We start from the raw sequence: 24,310 nt of genomic DNA on the forward strand, positions 1-24,310 counted from the left end.
TCTGAGGCTGGATTTGAACTCAGGTCCTCCTGAATTCAGAGCCGGTGCTTTATCCACTGCACCACCTAGCTGCCCCCTATCCTCTTATCTTCTACTTGTGTTCTATCAGCAAGGGGGAACAGGTTCATCCCACCAAACTGCCACCCAAAACACTGAGAACTTTAGCAGCTGGCTCTGTTCGTCATCCTGACTTGGTCTTTATGACCACATGCATCAGTGTGTCCACCTAAGGTCCAAATTCAGGTAATAACAAGCATAGCTTCATCAATGGAAAATAACATTAAAGTCTAAGGCCCATAACTTTTCCTAAGCCTGGAAACCAATAAAGTGCATTTTGGTATGACTGCTGACAAGTCATAAGAAACTTTTACATCTTACCATCATTTTCCCTCTATTAACAGAGCTGGTTGCTTCCCTCCTATACCTGCTATGATCTATCGTTCAAGAGGGGAAGGGTACAAAAAGAAACAGTTTCAGAGACCACTATCCTTGTTCTATTTTTTTTTTAAACAGAAGAGTAGTGTATCCATTTAAGTAAGCCAGTAGCTAGTGCTGACTAAAAGGAACGTGATATACTTCTTTTTTTTCTTTTCTTTTAATTTTTTTTTCAAATTACAGGTAAAGATTTTTTTTGAGTTCCAAATTTTTCTCCCACCTTTCCTCCCCTCTCCCAAGGCTAGCAAGCAATCTGATGATAGCGGTTATACATTACAATCACGTTAAACATATTTCCACATTAGACATGATGTACTTCTGTCCATCTCAGACCTTTTAAGAGGCAAGTGAAAAAAAGCTGAAACCATCAAATAGTAGCTTCCAGAGCAATTTTGTAAGGTGAGTTATATATTACCTTTAGGCTGGAAATGGCCCATAGCCTGAAAGCAAGGATTAAGCTTAAAAAAAAAGGGAAGGGGGAGAGAGAAGTCTATAAACCAGGGTTGTCCAAAAGTCATCAAAAGTAAATTCATTAGTAACTTTCTGGTGAAATGATGCTTTACAAGCAAGAGTGGGTAGTTTGCCATCTTCCAAGGTCACCCTTCAGCAAGTAACAAACTCTCAGTAGATGTTGCTGCCTGGCATTGTCTTGAAAAAGAGGGGGTGGGGGGAAAGTGGCTCTGGGGCACTTGTCCTAGATGCTGGAAACAGTGATGGATTCTGGAGGCTGCCTTAGGCATTAATAAATTCCTTGGGCTTGCTGGTTTTAGAGTGAGTATCTTTTTTTTTTTTTTTTTTTGGTGGGGCAATGGGGGTTAAGTGACTTGCCCAGGGTCATACAGCTAGTAAGTGTCAAGTGTCTGAGGCTGGATTTGAACTCAGGTCCTCCTGAATCCAGGGCCAGTGCTTTATCCACTGTGCCACGTAGCTGCCCCTGAGTATCTTTTTAAAGTGTATGGTAGTAGTGATGGTGAAATGAAATCTTACATGCCTGGAGGAAATCTGAAAGCTCCCAAAATCCCAGAATAATTGCTGATGCGAGATGGAAAGTTGACTGTGTTTCTTTACAACCAGCATCCCTTCTGACATACCAGGGTTGAGTACAAGATAACTTCAACCTGAGTCCTCATCTCAAAGTGTGCTCTTGGAAACTTAGAATTTGTGGGTTTCATGAAAAGAAAGTACAGAGGTGTTCGAACACATCAGTAGAAATAATAAATTCCTGCAAAAATACTTGGCACATTCACATCCCTACTAAATGCATAATATAATTGTTCAACTGTTTTCAGTCATGTCCAACTCTATAACCCCTTTTGGGGTTTTCTTGGTAAAGATATTGGAGTGGTTTGCCATTTCCTTCTTCAGCTCATTTTACAAATGAGGAAACTGAAGCAAACAGGGTTAAATGACTCGCCCAGGGTCACACAGCTGGTAAGGGTCTGAGGCCGGATTTGAATTTACATCTTCTTGACTCCAGGTCCAGTGCTTTATCCACTATACTACCTAGTTGCTGCAACCTCAAGTATCTATGAGAATGCAGTTCTGGAGTGGGGTCAGGGCCTTATATATAGCTAGGCTCTCGGTAAAGAGGCTTGGGATGCAGCAGGGCATGGTTTCTAGGGATCAAGTCCCTGGTTTGGAGAGGGGCTTTTTCAGGTAGGGAGAAGGAGGGGATAGTGGCTGAGAAGATGGAAAGATAACTAGACACACACTGGGGGGGTATGTGTGTGTGGTGTATGTGGTGTGTGTGTGTGTGTGTGTGTGTGTGTGTGTGTGTGTGTTCTTCATCTGCTTAAGCTGCCCAATGAATTTTTTGAGGGAAGGGACGAGGAGGCCACATGTGTCTTGTGAACAGTCTACAGAGCTGAAAACATCTCTGTGCTTGGGGACTGGATTCCTAGGCTCCCTGACAGTAGCAGTGATGTCTCCTCTTGCTTCTTGCCGGCCTCTGATGTTACTTCTACTCTTACCACCCTGCTGAGGCTTAGCGAGAATTAGGCCGCCTCCACGGGCACAGAAAATTGGAAGGAGGTCAGGGAAGGCTGGGGCCGGTTGTCAGTATGTAGATCCTTTGGATGCCAATTTCTTCTCCTGCACCCTAATGATTTACACCGTAGACACGGAGTTGCCCCCAGCGCTCAAGGTTGGTATAGCACCCTTGGTCCTTGCTGGCCCCCAGGCTGGTTATTGCCCTGACAGGAAGCTTGCAGGTTAGCTAGGATTGCACTGGGTTCAAGACCCAGTTTGGCTAGGCAGGTCATTTTATATCCCCGGGCCTCAGTTTCTTCATCTGTAAAACAAGGGAGCTGGATGAAATTATGTTTGTGATCCTTTTCAGCTCCTAACAGTATTTGAATAGAATTGACAGGATCATACATTCAGAGCTGGAAAGGATCTAGGAGCTCATCCAACGCCATCATTTTAAAGAAGTTGCAAGGTCAGGGGTTCAAACCCATCTTTTCTGATTCCAATGCTGGCACTCTATCCACCATGCCAGCTGCCTACATTTGAGTCTGCACCCACACCCTCCTAACAGAATAGCCTTTCTGCCCCTCTGCTATGTGTGTTAGCCTCAGGCGCGGGTGGGGTGGGGAGGGGAGACCTGGAATGGGAAGTACAAGAATTCTCAACTCTTGCAGGAGTAATTTATTTAACATGTGACTCAGGACTCTTGTGTAATTTCTTGTCATAATTTCTGCCAGAAATTGTAGCACAAGTGCAGCTGTTATGGGCTTTTTTTTTTTTTTTTTTTTTAGTGAGGCAATTGAGGTTAAGTGACTTGCCCAGGGTCACACAGCTAGTAAGTGTTAAGTGTCTGAGGCCGGATTTGAACTCAGGTACTCCTGATTCCAGGGCCGGTGCTCTATCCACTGCGCCACCTAGCTGCCCCACTGAGCCACCTAGCTGCCCCAGTTATGGGCCTTTTTAAGGAATTAATATTAATTATCTCAATATTACTGTTCATCTCCAACTCAGCAGCCAAGGAATGGTACCAATATTCACTTCAAGGTCGAGAAGAGGAAAGCTATGGGCTACATTTTTGCTACCCCTAATCCTCTTATCCCAAGCGTTCACCCTTTGTGGTTTCAAAGACAGTTAAAAAATATAAGAAGCAGTAGGAAACCCAAATTCCAAATCCTGCCGGTCTGGACAGAGTAAACAGTGTGACAGAAAGCGTCCGTCGGTAATTTTACTGGCAGTGCCGCGGATTTTACTCTCTTGAATATCAAGGCAATACTGCATTACTCTGGATTAAGAGAGTGATGGTAAGGTATTCCCTGAACAGCTGTTTTTCCAGTTGTGATAACGGATCTGTGCTGGTGTACGCATGCTTTCTTGGTCGGTCCTCAAGTAGGCTGATGGGCATGTTCTTTAAGAAGACCATCTGGGATTAGTGGTGTAATTTGTGGGTAGGAAATGGCAATGTTGCTGTTTGTTCTTTGTTTTCAAAGAGGACCAATGACATCACAGGGTGATGCCTTGACTCAAGTGTGAATTGGATTTAAGGGAGGCAGAGTTGCCCACCTCATTCTCTTTCCAGAGTCACTGAAGTTCAGGGGCAAGACAAAAGTCAGAATGACTGGTGATGGCCTAGGCTGCAGTGGGCAAGCTCTATGCCTTCCACAGTGCCAGCTTCAGCCACCTTCATGAGAGTTGGAACACATTATTCTCCTCTGTCTGTTCTACCAGGCAAAGTCTTCACATGCTTGGGGTAGACACCCCTTGAACTCATGGATGGGTTTGTGACCCTTTGGTTACCTTCAATCTGGTTTACCTGTCTGCTGAGACTGGTTTGCCAGGATGTGGCTGCTGCCCATGCTAGAACTTCTTGGCACCAAGAGCACCAGGTGGACACCAAAGGTGGATGAACAGCGCTGAAAAGTCCTTCTTAAACAATACAGCTCATTGCCACAAAATCCCAGTGTCGTTGCAAGAGCACAAAGGGTGGAAAGGGGTAGAGAATATTTTCCAGGTAATGAAAATGGCTTAAGAATTTTTGGGGAAAAGTTGACCTCTACGATTACTCATCTTGGAGGAATAACAAAAAAAGAAACACAAAAGTATAATTTTATCTTATGATAGCTGTTTATGAAAAATGCAAAAATATCAATTTAGGACATCACCCAGAATTCCATGCCACTCACCTTATTCCAGATGAGAACTGGGGTTGGAATTCCTATAACTTCACAACTTAAATATACTTGGGCTCCGCTGACATTCCAGATGTCCTTAGGGGGTGTCACAATGGAAGGACCTGTGAGAGGGGGTGAAAAACACACACACCTCTTTTAAACATTAGTCAACATCAGCCAATTCCTATAGAGTAAAATACGTGACTGGCATGTAATTAAGCTCTTCTCTTGGTTAACTGCTTTTGACTAATTTTACATCTCCCCGTCCCCTCACTGGCTTCTTCCGTCATCAGCACGCTTTGGGAGGGGTGTTCTGGGAATACAAATTAAAGTATTAGGCTGAGACTAATAATCGATAAATTTGCAGTTATAAAACATTATGTACCTTCACTCCCCCACCCCAAATTGTGATTTTAAAGTTATCAGCTAATTTGTGTCATTTGTCTTCCTTTCAATCAGTATGGTAAATACTTCAATCAATCAAGATATCCTCCAGAGAACAGAATTACTTTGAACAAATTAGCTTCAATCTAGAAAGGTTCTGGATGCGTTCCAGTGCCTTTGGGTTGGTGTCAGCGGAGGAGGAGGTGGCAGAGGCTCTGTCTTATGGGAAGGCCTTTGGGGAGTAGGCTTGCCCCAGCGATCAGATAAGGGGACAGCTATACTCTGAGAGTTCACATAGTAGAATCCCCAATGACTGAGGGAATCTGTTCACATAGCCAAATCCCAAATGACTGGGTTAATTCAGCCACTATTTCAGGCTAAAGCCCCTGAGGCATTTGGGGAGAGAAGATGATCCTGAAATTGTTGGGAGCATCCCCTCTCTACATAAGCTGAGGGCTGGGGACTACTGCCTATCCTCTCCTGAAGGAGAGCAAGGGAGAGTGGGGAGGGAGTTCACGTCCCCCCAAAATATTTCTACCTATTATGAGTTTCCAACAATGAAACAAAGTGTTCTTAAAATGACATATTTTCTTGGATAATTTTGCTGCTCTTAGGTCATTTTCAGTCACGTCTGATTCTTTGTGACCCTTTGTGGGATTTTCTTGGCAAAGATGCATTTCCTTCTCAGGTTCATTTCACAGCTGAGGAAACTGAGGCAAACAGGGTCAAGTGACTTGCTCAGGGTCACACAGCTAGTAAATGTCTGAGGCCAGACTTGAACTCAGGAAGATGAGCCTTCCTGACTCCAGGCCCAGTGCTGTATCCATTGCACCCCCTAGCTGTCCCTCTGGATAACTCAGGCACTTTTTTTTTTTACAAATAACAAGGACTATATTCTGTCATGTTCCCAGCCAAGCCTCCCTCAATTCAGGTCATCACAACCAGCATGGAACACTGTAACGAGGCCTGAAATGATATCCTTATCTTCACTCTTTCCTTTGACCTTTGTGAAGTTCACAGTTGAGGAAAAGGGGAAGAAGTGGGAGCTTGGGACAGGTCCCATTGGTTAGAAGGCAACTCAAGGCACCAAGCGCTTCAACAGCAGCATTCCTGAATTAGAGGGCTCTGACTTGCTGGGGATCTTGGCAAGGAGAGATCCACAATTCAGAAGGAAGTGGGCCGGTGTATTAGCCAACTCCATGTACATGAAACATGAACTTGCTTCAGAAGCTGGGGGGAAAGGGAAGACAGATGTCTATCCCCTGAGACTTGGAAAGTTATCTGGCATCATCAGCAGTTAGGGAACAAGAAGTTCTCTCTTTTGCAATGTGCTATTTCTAGTATACTGTTAATTTCTTGAACTAGAAAGGAAATAGCCATGACATATAAGATTTTCCCATAGGACCCCTCTTTCTTATACTCCAGGGTTTTCTTATTTTTCTTTCCCTCCCTAGGAATAAGCAGAAGGATTAGTGTTTCAAAATCTCCAAATATTTTCATGCTTCATCCCCTCTAAACTTAGGTCAGAATAGGAAATTCATCTTGGCTAGTGGGGTGGGGAAATCTTACCCTTTCTTTGATAAAACACTGATGCACTCAGTATACTCAGTGGTTTGTTTGTATATATTTCTGTCTCAGACATTTCCTAGCCAGGGCTGAACTAAACACTAGGCAGCAAAGGGCTGGGCTGTGGGCCCCGTTTTAGGCCCTACCCCAACAGCATGAGAGACCACAAGGGCATTGTTGTTATTTTGCTTTGAATTGATCCACCCCCCCCCCCCCGCCCCCGCTCCCCACCACCTCTCTCCATGCCTCATGCTGCTCTGTCCTCCTTCCCACATAGGGAGTTGGCAAGAGGACCCCTCAATGCTCAGGGGATATTCAGGGATTGTTTGGAGAAGAATGCATCAGTGTTACACAGTTTAGAGGGGCTTGGGAACAGAAGTCCCTTTCACATCCCAAAGATACAAACAGTTCAAGACATTATCATGAGAACTGGGAGTTAGCTAGCTGACAGTAGTCTTGCAAATAAGCACTTAAAATGATCCAGCCTATGAAATCACTTTAATGCTCTATCTGCCTTCAATTGTGACAGCAGGAGGTTAGAAGCCAGCCTGCTTTATTAGATGGACATCTTTAAGGTTCACAGAGAAGAAAACCACTTTGTAATTCACATGCCACCTCAAAAAAAAAGTGATGTCATGAAAACTGCAGAAAAGGAATGTACTTACTTCACGCTTCACTCTGCCTAGTTTCAACTCTAGGACAAGATTCCCCTCCCAGGTTAAGCTCATCATCTCTAATCTCATCATTTGTTCAGTGGTCATTTGGGGTTTTCTTAGCAAAGACACTGGAGTGGTTTTGCCATTTCTTTTTCCAGCTCATAATATAGATGGGGAAACTGAGGCAAACAGGGTTAAGTGATTGCCCAGGGTCACACAGCTAGCAAGTGTCTCAGGCCTCATTTGGACTCCTAAGATGAGTCTTCCTGACTTCAGGCCTGGCTCTGCATCCACAGTGTCACCTAGCTGCCATGCTGCTAACTGAAGCCTCAGCCATTCTCCCTTCTGATTGAAGGGTGGGAGGGCAGAGGACCAAACTCTTTCCAATGTTTTCCTTTATAGAGGGCAGAAACTGGACTTTCAGTTCATTTTGCTCTGCATTTGCTGCTCTGTCTGGTTTCAACTCCACGGAACAAGCTGCTCCCTGGTGTTTTCCCCACCCCTACACCTCCTTCCAGCCTCATTTTCTGTGTTATCTCCCTCCATTAGATTGTAAACTCCTTGAGGGCAGGACTGGCTTTTTCTGTGCCTAGTACACAGTAGGTACTTAATTGTTTATTGGAATGGATTGGATCCTGGGAGTTCTCTCTCATCAATGAAATCATTTCCCTGTCCTTATCCCATGAGGTGTAATTAATCCAATTGAACTGTATTCTAATCTATCTTCTCTGGTCCAGTCTTATGATTGTGTATCGGGGACAAAGGATCACATCTTCGACTTCAGGGATGGTATAACAGTCATGGCCTGTAGTGAGGGGCTGGTGAGTGGGCATAAGGTGCTCAGAAGATAGAATCCCCATGTACAAGAGACTGGGGTACCAGCTGCAGGAGAGGCATGACGATATGGAAACTCCATGCCAACTCCCCACCCTGGAGCATGCAGAGACATCTGTAACTGGTCCCAGATTGCTAACTGCATGATGAAGAGGAATATCTTTGATCAACTATGGAGCTAGAACTGGGGTGGCATTTAAAAGGTGAAGGGAAAATCCTTTGGTTTGACCCCTTCCTGCCTAGCTTCAGTTATATGAGAGATGAGAAACAGTATTGTAGGGGGGAGAGGCTGCGAAACCTTCCCTCTGAGGGTAATGCATGGCCCATGGATATAAGATTGTCTTCCTTGCCTCTGTGTTCCATTCTTTGCTGTTTTACCTGAAAGACTGATGATGTCGGGGGGCAGCTAGGTGGTGCAGTAGATAAAAGCACTGGCCCTGAATTCAGGAGGACCTGAGTTCAAATCCGACCTCAGACACTTGACACTTACTAGCTGTGTGACCCTGGGCAAATCACTTAACCTTTATTGCCCCCCCCCCCACAAAAAAACCACAGATGATGTCTGTGACCCTCTGGCCTCAGAAGGTCAAGTGGTATCCAGGCTAGGCTTAGCTTTCTGCCCTAGGGGTAACTGGCAATGTGGACTTTCCCTGTGACTATGCTAAATCTGGATGTCAATTTAGTGAGACTAGTGCTATGTAGAAGCTGGGTTAAATCTGAACCCACTCTCCCCAGGGAGTGGGATAGTAGAAAGGAGAGAGTTGATATGGGTCTTGGGTGGGGGGATGTTTGTACTTCTGTTTGTGCTTTGGTTTTGAAATATATTGTGTATAAGCTTTGTAAAAACTAATTGATATTAACTGGTTAAATGCAAGTGAGGTTCTAATCACTGGTAGCTGGTATCTTTATAGAAATAAAGGAAGAATTGAATAAGTCGAGAAATATTCATTATTCATGACTGGGCACCCCAGTATAATAAAAATGATACTACTACCTGAATTAACTTTCAAATTTAGTGTTATACCAAACCACCACAGGGAAAATCCCTTTATAGAACAATGACAAACTAGTTGGAGGATCTCAAGGGAAATACTAAAAAAAAATGGAATAAATAGGGCTCAGCATTACTAGATTTCAAATTATATTAACATATCATAATGTTAACATATAAACTATATAGTAATGTTATAAAGCAACATGAAAACTATTTGATATGATTTTGAAATACAAAGGGGCAGCTGGATGATTCTGTGCATAAAGTCCTGGGTTTGAAGTCAGGAAAGACTAGTCTTCCTGAATTCAAATCTGACCTCAGATACTTACTAGTTGTGGGACCCTAGGCAAGTCACTTAACCCTGTTTATCTCAGTTTCCTTATTTGTAAAATGAGCAGGAGAAGGAAATGGCAAAACCACTTCAGTATCTTTGCCAAGAAAACGCCAAATGGGGTCACAGAGTCAGACATGAATGAAATGACACAACAACAAAGAAATAGAAAACATATCAGTGGAACAAATTAGATAAGCAAGGCCTAGAACCAATTAAACAATATCCCAGTGGTCCATAAGGAAGGAATTTCCCACACACCTATGGGAAAGCTTGAGAGCAGCTTGTTGGAAGACATGCTTAAACCAGCATAAATGTATGTTCTCTACTTATAACATATCATTAAAAGAATTAAGAAAAATGGAAGTTTGTATCTTTCACAAATGTGGCTGGGAAGAGAATTCAGAGTCAGACAAAAGGTAAAATATGTAAGTTCTATTATATAAAATCAAACATCTTAATTAACAAAATCAGTGAAGCTAGAATAAGAAAATATGAAGATTGGGTAAAAACAATCTTTGCATTTATCAGCTCTGACACCTAAAATTTATAAGCAATTGAAAGAAATATATAACTAAAAGTCATCCCCCCCACCAAAAAATGGTCAAGGGGTACATGAACTGCTTCCAAAAGTGCAAACTATCACAACATCCACATGCAAAATGCTCAAATCATTAATAATAAGAAAAATGCAAATTAAAATATTCATTAATTTGGCAAAAATAGTAAAATATGGAAAAATTCAGTGTTGGAGAGGTTATGGGATGACAGGCTTACCAACACATGGTGAACTGGCACAACTTTTCTGGAAGACAACTTGGAATTATGCAAGAAAAGTGTTATTATTGGACCAAAAGGTCCTAGCCCCAGTTTAGTGACTTCTCTAGTATAGTTTCAAACTGTTTTCCAGAATAGATGAATGTGGGGGCAGCTAGGTGGCGCAGTGGATAAAGCACCGGCCCTGGATTCAGGAGGACCTGAGTTCAAATCCGACCTCAGACACTTGACACTTACTAGCTGTGTGACCCTGGGCAAGTCACTTAACCCTCATCGCCCTGACCAAAGCCAAAACAAAACAGAATAGATGAATGAACTCATAGCTTCCCCAGCAGTGTCCGTTAGTGAGCCTGTCTTCTCACATTTATGACATTTTCATCTTTATAGTTAATGAACTTTGCCAATCTGACGGATGTGAAATTTTAAAACTTCAGAGTTCTCTTAATTTGAATTTCATTATTAGTGATTTGGAACATTTCTTCATATGGTAACTCATTTTATAGATGAGAAAATAGGCCCAAGGAAGCTGTGTGACATTCTAAGGTCAGGAAGATGACTTAAACAGTACAGTCAGGCCCTCTGACTCCCAGTCCACAGCTCATTCCATTTAATTGTTTTGATGAGAGTGTTTTATAAGTTTCACATGATTGTTGGAATTCGACAATGTAGAATTCAAGAAATATTAAGCCTCTATTACCTGCAGGCGGGTCTTGATGCTAGAGATACAAAGCAAATCGTCCCTGTCTTCAAAGAGTTTAATTCTACTGGAGACATACATGCAAAAAGGATAGTTAAGAAAAGAATTCATTTGTTTATTATTAATAGGGATTCCTCATTAAGTAAAAAAAGGGAATGCTTCTTCCATGGCAGTTGGTGAATTCAGTCCTAATTTACATGCTATCACCAAGTTACGAAGTATGCTCTTCTAATGTCATGAGAAGAGGAAGACCTTGGAACAGAAATAATTTTTAATGAACCCTGGAACGCATTAGAATTCACATTTTTATATAAAATTACAGTGGAGAAGATACCATTAAAATGAGTTTCTGATAAAATCTGGGAACGTTCTAAGAGAAAGAGACTAGCTTTTTATGAGGCTCAAAGTACGACTCAACCCTGACCCATCTAAGTTTTTAGCACATCACTGTAAGAAAAAACTAATTGGCCAATTTTTTTTTTTAACAGTGGATGAAACTGAGGTAGGTCAGGGGTTTTGCTTAATGCCATCCTATTGATAGGGTTAAGAATAACACCAAGGAAGGCCCCATTGGATTGATTTATAACCCCTTCCTGGGTTTTACTTTAACATAGTCAATTCTCTATTACCTGTAAATGGGTTATTTATGAATCTGTTCAAAGCAACTCAAGGTTCTCTGCTTTTTATTACCCAACTGGGTCTAGGCTTATCTTCAAAAAGTATAGTCACGTGGGACCTGTTTTGCTTGACATTGCACGGCAGAACTTGGACCAGCAAATAGAAGTTACAGGGAAAGAGATTTCATCTAAACACAAAGAGGAAAACTTCCTAGCAACCAGAGCTGTCCACGATGTCCAGAGTTGCTATACTGGGAGGGACAGAATTCCTGTCACTCCAAACAGGTTGGATGGCCACTTGCTGAGAGTCATGGTGAAGGGGTACAGCTTTCAAGTGGGGATCAGGCTGGATGATCTCAGAGGTCCCTCCCAACTTTGGGATTCTTTCTAGGAAATGGTACAGAGATACTATATAAGGAGACAGATATGGAGTTCAGACAAACTGGCCCAAATCCCCATATGGAGATTTAATTCTGATAACACATTTGAGGGAAAAACACCAAACAAAAGTACAAAAATGAGAGAAGAATAGTAGGAAAGCATTATGATCTAGGGTGGGAAGGGGATGAAACAAGTGGAAACTTCCTGACATTAAATAAGGGGAAATGCTAACAGTGAGGCTAATTAAGGAATGGAGCCATCTGCCAAGGGAGGTCACCGACGGAACTCCTGTAGGTAGGGTGGGCTCAACAGCTGTAACTAGACTTGGGGGATTTTATCTGATAGCTCCTAGGCCCATGCAAGAAGACATAAGAGGTGAAAAAGATAAGACACTAGGGGGTTTTGGTTATAAAGCAGGATGATAGGTAAGGTCTTGTGAGATTATTTTAAAGTTTTGATGGTAATTTTAATTTGAATGAAACCCATTTTGGACATGACTATGGATGGAGGTCATTCATTTGGCAGATATTTGCACATGCAAGGGAAAGTCCTGGCTCATAGGTGGTGGGAAACTCAAACTATCTTATGGGAGGTTCAATTTAAAAGGGAAGAGAAGGGCCAGTCAACAAACATTTGTTAGGTGCCTACTGCATGCTAGGTTAAATGCTGGGGACATAGAGAAAGGCATACAGGGGGCAGCTAGGTGGCACAGTGGATAAAGCACCGGCCCTGGATTCAGGAGGACCTGAGTTCAAACCCGGATTCAGACACTTGACACTTACTAGCTGTGTGACCTTGGGCAAGTCACTTAACCCTCATTGCCCTGCAAAAAAAAAAAAAAAAAAAAAAAAAAAAAAAGAAGGAGAAAGGCATACAAACGAGCTCTATAGAGGACAAATCGGACACAATTAACGAAGGGAAGGTCCTAGAATTAAGGGGGATTGGGAAAAGCTTCCTGTGGAAGGTGGGATTTTTGCTAGGACTTGGAGGAATTCAGGGAAACCAGGAGGTGGTGATGAAGAGAGAGGGAGCATTCCAGGCCTGGGGGAAATATCCAGAGAAAATATCCAGAGCTGAGAGATGGGAGGGTCTCACGGGAGGAATAGCAAGGAGGTCAGTGCTACTGGATCCTAGAGTAGATGGGGGTGAGTAGGGGAGGTGTAGGGAGACTTGAAAGGCGAAATGTAAAAAAGGCAACATATAATATGAAGCAGCTTAGCAGTCTAGTGGGAAGATGATCTGGGTTCCAAACCTCACTCTGCTTTTTAGTAATAATAAATAACACTTATGTCGTGCCCATTACGTGTCAGGCACTGTGCCGAGCGCTTTTACAAGTATTATCTCATTTGAAATGTAGATGCTGCTATTATCCCCATTCTACAGTTGAGGAAACTGAGGCAGCAGAGTTTAAGGGACTTGCCCAGGGTCACAGAGCTAGTAAAGCTCTGGAGGCCAGATTTCAATTCAGGTCTTCCCGACTCCCGGCCCAGAGCTCTAACCACTGCCCCACTTGGGTGCAGTCATAATTAGATCCTTTTAGCTAGAAGGGGGGACTTGTACAAGGGGAAATACTGTGAGCTGGAAGTTTAGAAAAGGAAACAGAGGCTCTGTAGGGCCTTGAATGCCAGTGTAAGGAATTTGGATTTTCTTTGGTAGGGAGTTAGGAGCTATTCAAAACTTCTGAACAGGGCAGCAACATGACCAAAGGGGTATTCCGAGGGAGAATAATCTGGTGGAGAAGTGGAAGGATTGGAGCAGACAGAAGATACACAGAGGTTACTGTGAGGATCACAATGATTCAGCTGGTGACAGCTTGAAAGAAGGCAGACAGCCATGAAAATACAAAGAGAGGGATGGATTTCATAGGAATTTATGGTACAGACAAAGAAAGTGAGGACCATGGAGGTTAAATGACTTACTCCAGGTCACACATATAGCCTAGTAAGCAGATGTGTCAGAATTTGAATCCAGGTCTTCTACCATACCTTCCACTAAAATGAGATTATCTCCCCTGTGTCTTCATGCTCAGCCCTTGCATTATGTTCCTTCTGCCTTTCTTGGGAGAGGTTCGCAGGGAAGATTTGCAATTTCATCTGGTATAAGGAACTCTTAGACCAAAACTGGTCTATGACTCTGTAGATAAATCCTGGGGATTTCCCCGAGGCACAGAGAGGTTAAGTGACTGGCTCAGAATCACACAGGGAAGGCCAGATTTGGATTTGAATCCAGGTTTTCCTGACTCTAGGCCCAGCACTCTATGTACCATTCCAAGTTTCTTCTATATTATAGTCACTCTGAGGTATAAATCCTCTTCTAAAACCAGGTTTTGTGGGAGGAGAAGACAAAAAAAAAGCCTTGGAGGAGTGCTATCTAGAAGGAGGGCAAATAAATTACATGAGGCTGGTCCTGCAGTCCCATGTTTCAAACTCTGACCCCAGGGTTTGGCTGGGGTTTTGCTATAGGTCCTGGGGATAGCTTTCTTTAATTACAGGCCTACTGGACACCCAGTGACAATCAGGCCTTTCTACTGCCCCTCACCCTTCCTTGTGGGAATTGTGTCAGGTAGGCGCCCTTAATTTAGGGATTATTCTAAACAAGTGGGTTGTTTGGGAATCACAAGGTAGTAAGAAGATCAACCCCTCCTAAATCCTTTGCTCTCCTTTGGATCTGGATTGTGTTTGCCATACAACACCCTGGAATTGACTGACTTCTCAGCCTGAATGAAACCTGGGGCTTGAAACACTTAAGATTCCCAGGGAGCACCGATTTCCTGCAGGGCCAATTCAGGCATTATTCCTCCCTTTTAGAGAGAAATGGAGTTGTAACTAATTTAAAGGTTGGGGGAGGAGGAGGAGAAGGAGTTTTCTTAAAGGCAACTGCAGGGATCTGAGTTTTGTCAGTTTCCAGAGAACTGGATCAAAACACTGCCAAATTTTTTTGTCCAAAGAAGAGATTTGCCATTGTTCCCAGGCAAATCTCTAAGGCCAGGGAACACGCAGCGTCTGATGGTAAGGCATAGGTCACTTGACTGAATTGGGATTTAATTTCCAGATCTGTCGAAAGCCTGTGGGGAAGGCCAGCAGTAGAGTTAGCTGCTTGAATGGCTGCCCAATTAAGGAGCACATTTCCCCACGTGCTTATTGGTATTTACATGCTTAAAACCAGGTTTTTGAGTGAAATTTTCAGAACACAAGTATGATGCTGACATTTATCAGTACAGTTGCTGCAATTAAGCCTGACTAATGTGATACCCAGCATGGAATACTAAAAGGAGAGCTGGACCGGGAATCAAGGAACTAATCAAGCTCTCCCAGTAAGTTGCTGACTGCCTTAGGCAGCTTGCTTGGTTTGTCTGGGTTGGTTTTTAATCATCTGTAAAGGGAACAGACCTAGAGGAGATGGTGTTAAAGGTCCCTCTCCCAGTCTCTAAAATTCCATGATTCATTAGATAGGACAAGATCTTATAATGCTTTTAAAAATGCTCTTCTTTTTTTCATTGCAAACAATCATTAACAACAACAAAAAAAGATCAACTGAGGAATCCTGTCTGAGGAATTGCCTAACTTGGGTCATGGACCCAAGAAAAACTTTGGTCCTTCTTTCTCATACTTACTGCCTCCCCCCTCCCCCCCCACCAATCTGATCGACCTAGTGCCAAATCTTGGCATTTCTATCTTTACAAGAGCTCTCTAATGTGAAAGCATGTCCCTTCTCTCCATTCCTAGGACCATCAGTATCCTGGTAGCCTTTGTCACCTCAAGCCTGACCTTTGGCCATAGGCTCCCTGTCTCAGGTCTCTTTCTACTGGGGTCCTTTATCCACTCAGTTACCAAGATGATCTTCCTAGAAAAGTGCAGTTCTTTCTAACAGTAGTAAATGACTACAGTAATCTACTGTTTGATAACCCCCAAAACTCCAGCTTCTGGGATAAGAACTCAGTATTTGACAAAAACTACTGGGGAAACTGGAAGATAGTATGGCAGAAAATAGGCATAGACCAACATCTTACACCTTATAGTAAAATAAGGTCAAAATGGGTACGTGATTTAGACATAAAGGGTGATACCATAGGTAAACCAGGAGAGGAAGGAATAGTTTACCTCTCAGATCTATGGAAAGGAGAAGAATTTATGGCCAAACAAGAGATAGAGAATATTATGAAATGCAAAAGGGATGATTTTGATTACATTAAATTAAAAAGGTTTTGTACAAACAGAAACAATGCAGCCAAGATTAGAGGAGAAGCAGAAAGCTGGGAAATTATTTTTACAACTAGTGATTCTGATAAAGGCCTCATTTCTAAAACACATAGGGCACTAAATCAGATTTATAAGAATGCAAGTCATTCCCCAATTGAGAAATTGTCAAAGGATACGGTGAGTTTTCGGATGAAGAAATCAAAGCTATCTATTGCCATATGAAAAAATGCTCTGAATCACTACTGAGTAGAGAAATACAAATTAAAACAACTCTGAGGTTCTACCTCACAACTATCAGATAGGCTAAAATGACAGGAAAATAATAAATGTTGGAGAAGCTGTGGAAAAACTGGAACACTAATGCATTGTTGGTGGAGTTGTGAATTGATCCAGCCATTCTGGAGAGCAGTTTGGAGCTAGGCCCAAAGGGCTATGGGACTGTGCATACCCTTTGACCCAGTAATACCACTACTAGGTCTATATCCCAAAGAGATCACAGAAAAGGGGAAAAGACCCACATGTACAAAAATATTTATAGCAGCTCTCTTTGTGGTGGCAAAGAATTGGAAATCAAGGGAATGCCCATCAATTTGGAAATGACTGAACAAATTGTGGTATAGGAACATAATGGAATACTATTGTGCTGTAAGAAATGACGAGCAGGCAGATTTCAGAAAAACCTGGAAAGACTTAAGGGAACTAATGTTGAGTAAAGTGAGCAGAACCAGAACATTGTATACAGTAACAGCAACATTGTATGATGATCAACTGCTCTTCTCAGCAAATACAATGATCCAAGACAATTCCAAAGGACTCATGATGGAAAATGCTCTCCACATCCAGAAAAGAGAATTGTGGATTCTGAATGCAGATTGAACCATACTGCTTCTACTATTTTTTTTTTGAGGATTTTCCCTTTTGTTCTGATTCTTCCTTCACAACATGACTCATGCAGAAATGTTTAATGTGATTGTACAAATATAGCCTATATCAGATTGCTTGCTGTCTTGGGGAGGGGGGAGGGAAGGGAGGGAGGGAGAAAAATTTGGAACTAGAAATCTTATAAAAACAAATGATGAAAACTATCCTTACATGTAACTGGAAAATAATAAAATATTTTTATGATTAAAAAAAGTACAGGTCTGATCATGTCACTATCCCACCCTCTACTCTATCCCTAACTCCATAAATTCTAGTAGCTTCCTGTCACCTACAGGATCCAACAGAAAATGCTTTATTTGACTTTGAAAGCCCTTAGTAATCTCCCTAGTGCCCTCCTCTTTCTGGTCTTACACTCGACGTTCTACAAGTGACTCACTGCCGTTTTGCTGTTGCCCGTGTTATATCACTCCATTTCTTGACTCCATCTTGATGCTGTTCCCCCAAGCCTTTAATGACCTTCCTCTTCATCCCTGCCTTTGGGCTTCCTTCAAGACTCAGCTCCTGTCCCATCTCCTGTAAGAGGCTTTTCCTGGTCCCCCACCTCCCTCATCTTTCTCCCCCCAATCCTTCTGAGATGACCTATTTATCCTGTACACATCCTGTGTATGTGCATGGTTGTTTATATTTTGTCTCTCTCATTATAATGTGAACTCCCTCAGGGCAGGGACTGTGGTTATTTTTGCCTTTTTTGGTATCCCTGGCACTTAGCAAAATGTCTGGCATATAGTGGGTGCTTAACAAAAGCTTTTTTTTTTTTTTTGTGAGGCAATTGGGGTTAAGTGACTTGCCCAGGGTCACACAGCTAGTAAGTGTCAAGTGTCTGAGGTCGGATTTGAACTAAGGTCCTCCTGACTCCAGGGACTGCGCCACCTAGCTGCCCCAACAAATGCTTTTTGATTGACTGCTTGATACAGTGTCCCAAAAGTCTTGGTGTGGTTTTAAGTTCTACTAAGCCTTTTGAGACACCCTGTATATTAAATTCAACAAGTTATTACTGTTTGTGTCTTAAGACAATTTAAGACTCATTCTTTAAGAATAACAATGGAGAGATATTACAAAAACACAGTTGGGAAGAGATACTGAAAATAGGAACCTTCAGCAAAGAAGCCTCCTCCAAAAGCCATTGGGATATCTTGGGCTTCATTACTGAGTATTACGTCCAGAACAAGAGAGTTAATATTTCCCCTGTGCTGAGACGATCCTCAAAGCATGCCAGACACCATGCTTTCACACCCACTGATGAACTGGAGGTCCAGGAGATGGGAATTACATGAGAAACAGTTGTGGGAGCTGGGGGTGTATGATCTGGAGAAGAAAAGATGTTTTGGGGGGGGAAGGGACACGACTGCTCTCTTCAAGCCTCTGATGGGCTGCTGTGTGGGAAAGGGATTAGATGTATTCCGTGTGGTTTCTGAGAGATGCACTGGGGCCAGCGAGTAGAAGTTACAGGGAAGACGTGGGGGGTTGGTAGGAAGGAAGAACAATTAGGACTGTCTGGATGAAAATAGAATGGGCTATGTGACGAGGCAGTTCATTCCCCTCCTCACTGGTGGTGTCCAAGAATAGGGTGGATGGTCACGTGTCAGGAGGCTTGTGCAAAGTACTGTAATAAACACTAGGGATACAAAGTCAATGAAATGGTGCCTGCCCTCAAAGAGCTTATATTCCACTGGAGTGGAGGGAGGGGAGACAGAGACAGAGACAGAGGTGGGGGGAGAGGGAGAGGGGGAGGGAGGGCTGTGTGTGTGGGGGGGAGGGGGGGTGTACACTGAGGTAAGTAACTACAAGATAATCCTGAGAAGGGAAGAATCAGGCAGTGGTGTTTTTATATGGCGCCTGAGGTTTCTTACAAAACTAACTATTTACATAGTAATACTGCAATACGAATTTTGAAGTGGATCATGTCCCAGTCACATTTAAGTGGACACTGACATGACTGTATCATACTTCTGGAAAGATCCACCCTCTATATAAAGCAACCAGTTTGAAGAGCTTACCACTATTTCACTTTTTTTTTTTTTTTTGGTGAGGCAATTGGGGTTAAGTGACTTGCCCAGGGTCACACAGCTAGTAAGTGTTAAGCGTCTGAGGCCACATTTGAACTCAGGTACTCCTGACTCCAGGGCGCCACCTAGCTGCCCCCTACAACAGGGATTTGGACCTCAGGTTTTCTGTCTCTGAAACTGGTGCTCTTTTCACGGCTGTCCCATTAGATCGTGAGCTCCTTGAGGGCAGGGAATGTCTTTTGCCATTCTTTGAATCCTCAGGGCTTTGCACAATGCCTGGTACATACTAGGCACTTAATAAATGTTCACTGATTGTCTCCTAAGCAATATAAAATACAGTACTCAATACATGCTAAAAGGGTCATTATTTGAAAGCTATGGGGGTGAGGTGGGGCAGGAGAGGAAGGAGAAAAAAAGAAGACTAGAGGAAGAGGAGGGGAAATAAAACATGCAAGCACAATTTGCCTGTTTCAGCTCAGTTGATGTCAAGAGCATGATGACATTTTTGCCCTACGGGCTCCAGCCTATTTTTTATTTAGTACATTCATGGTTACAGTTTCTATTGCTGCTTTTGGCAGCTCATCCCAGACATTAATCAGACTGTGCATAACTGAGTTTCTCCTGTTCTTTCTCAGTGTTTTTCCCTCCATAAGCTTGTGCCTTCTAGCTATTTTCTGTAACCCTTTGTGGTGGTCACAGGCTCATCAGTTCTCAGAATTGTTTACCCCAAATCCCTTTCCTTTGTCCATCTGTACTTTATAGAAGTTTTCTCATTATTTCTCCCAACTATAACCTCCTAGTGGGACATTAGTCCTATTGCCTAATGCCCATTGTCCCCACCCCACGTCCTGTCCTCCCATTTTTGAAATCCTCTAGTGTCTCCCTAAGGTATAAACTGAGGGAGGCAGAACCAATCTCTGGTATGGTACTTTCTTAAAGCAACCTTGGAGGGGGAGACTGTGGATTGGGGAAAAGTCACCTTCAGCTGTATTGGGGAAAAAGAGAATTGGAACTTCTTTTCTTGGCCAGACGGGTCTTGGGTATTCCAGAAATAAGATCCTGATATTGGACAAGATGCTCCAGACTGTGGCCCTACCAATCCTTTGTCCTATGGGTCTATGGACAATAAAATTAGGGAACAAACTTGGAAAACTTAGTGGTCAACCCAGGGTGATGAAAAGGATTTTCAGGGAGTCTATGGACATCATTGGCCTGGGGAACTTCATTTACAAATGGGGGCTCTTCCGAGGAGAGAGAGCAACAATAACTACACAGCTCAATTTGCTTTTGAGCAAGGGAAAGAGAAAGTGGAAAGATGCCAGGTATATTTGCTAAATGGTAAATGATCTTACATGGCAGCTAGATGGTACAGATCTGGAGTCATCTTCAAGTCAAGAAGACTCAGCTTCTTGAGATTAAATTTGGTCTTAGACACTTACTAACTGTGTGACCCTGGGCAAGTCACTTAACCCTGTTTACCTCAGTTTCCTCATCTGTGAAACGATCTTGAGAAGCAAATAGCAAACCCTTCCAGTATATCTGCCAAGAAAACCCCAAATGGGGTCACAAAAGTCAGACATGACTGAAAAACAATTCAACAACAACAACAACAAGCTGTATCCTGAAGAGATCAAAGACATTTATAGCAGCTCTTTTTGTGGTGGCAAAAAATTGTTAATTGAGGGGATGCCAATCAATTGGGGAATGGCTGAACAAATTGTAATATATGATTGTGATGGAATTCTACTGTTCTATAAGAAAAGACAAACAGGATTCTTTCAGAAAAACCTGGGAGGTCTTATATGAACTGATGAAAAGTGAAGTGAGCGGGGCAGCTAGGTGGCACAGTGGATAGAGCACCGGCCCTGGAGTCAGGAATACCTGAGTTCAAATCCGGCCTCAGACACTTAACACTTACTAGCTGTGTGACCCTGGGCAAGTCACTTAACCCCAATTGCCTCACTAAAAAAAAAAAAAAAGTGAAGTGAGCAAGACCAGAACATTGTACACAGTAACAACAACACTATATGATGATCAGCTGTGAGGCTTGGCTACTCTGATCAAGACAACGATCCAAGACAATTCCAAAGGACCCATGATGAAAAATGCCATCCACCTCCAGAGAGAGAACTGATGAACTCTAAGTGCAGAGTGAAGCCAACTTCTAAAACTTTCTTTATTTTTTATTGGGTTGGGGTTTTTTTGTCTGTGTTTTCTTTTGCAATGTGGCTTATGAGGATATATGTTTTGTATGACTCCACATGTATAATTGATATCAAATTGCTTGCCTTTTCAGTGGGTGGGGAAGGTGTGGGAGGGAGGGAGAAAGTCTGGAGAATCTGTGTAGCCTCCTTTTCCCAGGAGGTCTTCAAACATGTGGGGTTTACAGTCAAGGAGGATTTCTGTTCAGTTAAGGGTTGGACTGGCTGGCCTCCGAGGTCCCTTCTAGCCTTGAGATTCTGATTGTGTGGAGTGGATTAGACTTGCGACTCTATTTTTTTTTAATTTTAATTTTTATTATTATTATTATTTTTTGTAGTGAGGCAATTGGGGTTAAGTGACTTGCCCAGGGTCACACAGCTAGTAAGTGTTAAGTGTCTGAGGTCGGATTTGAACTCAGGTACTCCTGACTCCAGGGTCGGTGCTCTATCCACTGCACCACCTAGCTGCCCCTGAGACTCTCAACTCTAACCATGCAGAAGTCATTCACTCTATGCTGAAGAAAGCCCTGGGGAGATGCTTCTCTTTTCCAACCAAACTATGAGGGTTTCTAAGCTATATGAGCTAAAATTAAACAGGCTGGGACAACCACCACCCAAGCAGTTGTAGTCTTGTACATGAGATTTTAATTTTATTTTCTTGTGAACATTTTTCTCGTGTGAGAATCATATTGCCCAGAATAGGATGGGTGGATCACGTCTCAAATCAATGACTTTATATGGATGAATTTCTACGGAAGTTTTGGAACCTTGCTTTTCACACACTGACTAGCTCTTCCTTCTTGGGACAGAACAGCTTCCAATTAGGCATGGTCCAGATGTACATCTGTATCCTGGAAGAGTCATAATGACCTTCTCCATATACAAAATAAGGGGAATGCACCAGCAAATTTAAGAAGTTCACTTACTTATGACTTATTCCCAAGTAAGTGACCCTAAAATACGTGATGGTCAGTACTTTGCCATGACTGCTCTCCTAAAAAGACTTGGAAGTGATTCCAAAAGTTGCTCCCTTATTGCTGAATTTGAGGAAACACATACGCAAAGGTATGAGGTTATCAAAAATAACAACTGATATTCTGTACTGCGTTAGGCTACAGGTATTAACCTTTCTGTGTGCATCACAAGTTCCCTTGGCGGTCTAGTGAAGTCTGTGAATCCCTTTCTCAGAATAATGTTTTCAATTGCCTAAACTCAAATCTAAAGGAAATCAACTATAATTCAACAGAATGATCAAAAATAGTTAAGAAATAAGTTCATGGATCCTAGGTTAAGAACCCTGCTTAAAGGACTGCAAGATTTTTTTTTTTTTAAGTTTTTTTGATCTTTCTTTTTTGGCTTTTTCATCATTGTCTTCTTCCCAATGACTCTCTCCTGTTCTTCGATATAACCCTCCCTTGAAATAAAGCAGTACAGTTAAATAAAACAAATGGACACATGGGTGAGGTCTGGCTACATCCACTCCATTTTGCATCTGTATTCTAACTTCTAACCCCTTTCTGCTGAGGGAAAGGAAGCATCTTGTACCTTCAGTCCTTTGAAGTGAACATAGGGCAGCACTGATCAGTGATGTGATTGTGGCTATCATTGCAACATTCTTTACGTAGATCATCTTTTTGGGGGCCTTACACCAACCTCACAAGGTTGTTGCTACTTGAATTATCATTCCAGTGCTGCAGAGGCTCAGAGATGTTATACAACTTGCCCATAGGCACACAGCTAGAAAGCGCTAGAGACAGCTCTTGAAGTAGGTCTTTTGAACATCATTCCAGCTTCTTTGGACCATCGTTGTTCAGGTGTCTTGTTGTATCTGACTCTTCATGATTCTTTGTGGAGTTTTCTTGGCAGAGATACTGGAGTGATATGTCATTTCCTTCTCCAGCTCATTTGATAGATGAGGAAACTGAGGCAAACAGGGTGAAGTGACCTGCCCAGGGTCATACAGCTAAGTAAGTGTCTGAGGCCAGATTTGAGCTCAGAAAGATGCGTTTTCCTGGCTGCAGGCACAGAACTACCTGCCCCTCTTTTTATTATATCACACTATTAAAATACTCTCTTTTCCCCCACTTCCTCCAGTGTTTGAAAAGGGCACGTGTAATGAAAAGTACATAGAATCAGATTTATAAGTACACTCTCATGAGAAAAGACACATCCCTCCTTTTACAGAGAGGTGGGAGGGTACTGGGTGTGGAATACTGCATATAATCAGGCTTGGCTGACGTGCTGATTAGATTTGCTTATTTTTTTTTTTCTCTCTCATGTCTGTTACAAGAGAATGCTAACTGGAAAGCTAACGGGGAATATTCAGGAATGAATGCAATTTAAAAACAAAAGGAATCCACACAACTTTTTTTAAAGGAAAAAAGAACACAGAATTAAAAAAAATTAAATGAGTCATTCTTTCACTGTGTAATTCTTATGTCCTTGACTCAGCTACTCAGCTGGACTCGTAAAATGTCGACTTGCTGATACCATCTTTACCATAGATCATGAACCCCCATAAGAATTAGTAGTCATTAAGAAGTTCAGATAAAATCCAGCAACACAAAAATGGATGGTATTAAAACTGTCCATTAGAGTCGAAAGATAAAGGGCCTCAAACTTAAGGCTTGCAAAATGTTCTCTGATTCATTAGTGCAGGTCAAAACAGGAAATCTTTGGCCACTCTTTGTCCTCTCTGAAGCACAGCATGGCCAAGCATGGCACAACTATGTAAGAGTATAAAAGTGCAGTCCAGGCATCTGTGCTGATAAGCAAAAAAAGAAAAAAAAAGTGAATGGGAAAGAATAAACATTTATAAAGCACCTACTTTGTGCCTGGCACTGCTTTGTGCACTTTATAATTATCTCATTTAATCTTTATGATAACTCTGGGAGGTAGGTGCTGTTATTACCCCAAGTTTACAATTGAAGAAACCGAAGCAAACAGGTTAAGTGAATTGCCCAGGGTCACACAGCTCATAAGTGTCTCAGGCCAGATTTGAACTTAGGTCTTCCTGACCTGAGGCCCAGAGGTCTCTCCATTGTGCTACCTAACTACATGGATTTAAGAAACCATAAAAATCAAGATGGACTAATACAAAGATATTAAGAGTGGTTATAGGAAAGTCTTGTGAATAGCTTCAACTCATATTTCTCTT

At 42.4% G+C, this 24,310-nt stretch overlaps 1 protein-coding gene across 1 annotated transcript in view; it reads right to left on the bottom strand.

Annotated features, from left to right (window-relative positions):
* The window catches only part of IGFBP7 (insulin like growth factor binding protein 7), an 85,960-nt gene that overhangs the window by 6,503 nt on the left and 55,147 nt on the right, over positions 1–24,310 (bottom strand). The window contains exon 2 of the mRNA XM_043970961.1: positions 4,581–4,690. Within this exon, the coding sequence (XP_043826896.1) occupies positions 4,581–4,690 (110 nt within the window). The remainder of the gene's footprint in view (positions 1–4,580; positions 4,691–24,310) is intronic.

The sequence above is a fragment of the Dromiciops gliroides genome, chromosome 6 (assembly GCF_019393635.1).
Source record: "Dromiciops gliroides isolate mDroGli1 chromosome 6, mDroGli1.pri, whole genome shotgun sequence".
In the NCBI taxonomy this organism is placed as follows: Eukaryota; Metazoa; Chordata; class Mammalia; order Microbiotheria; family Microbiotheriidae; genus Dromiciops; species Dromiciops gliroides.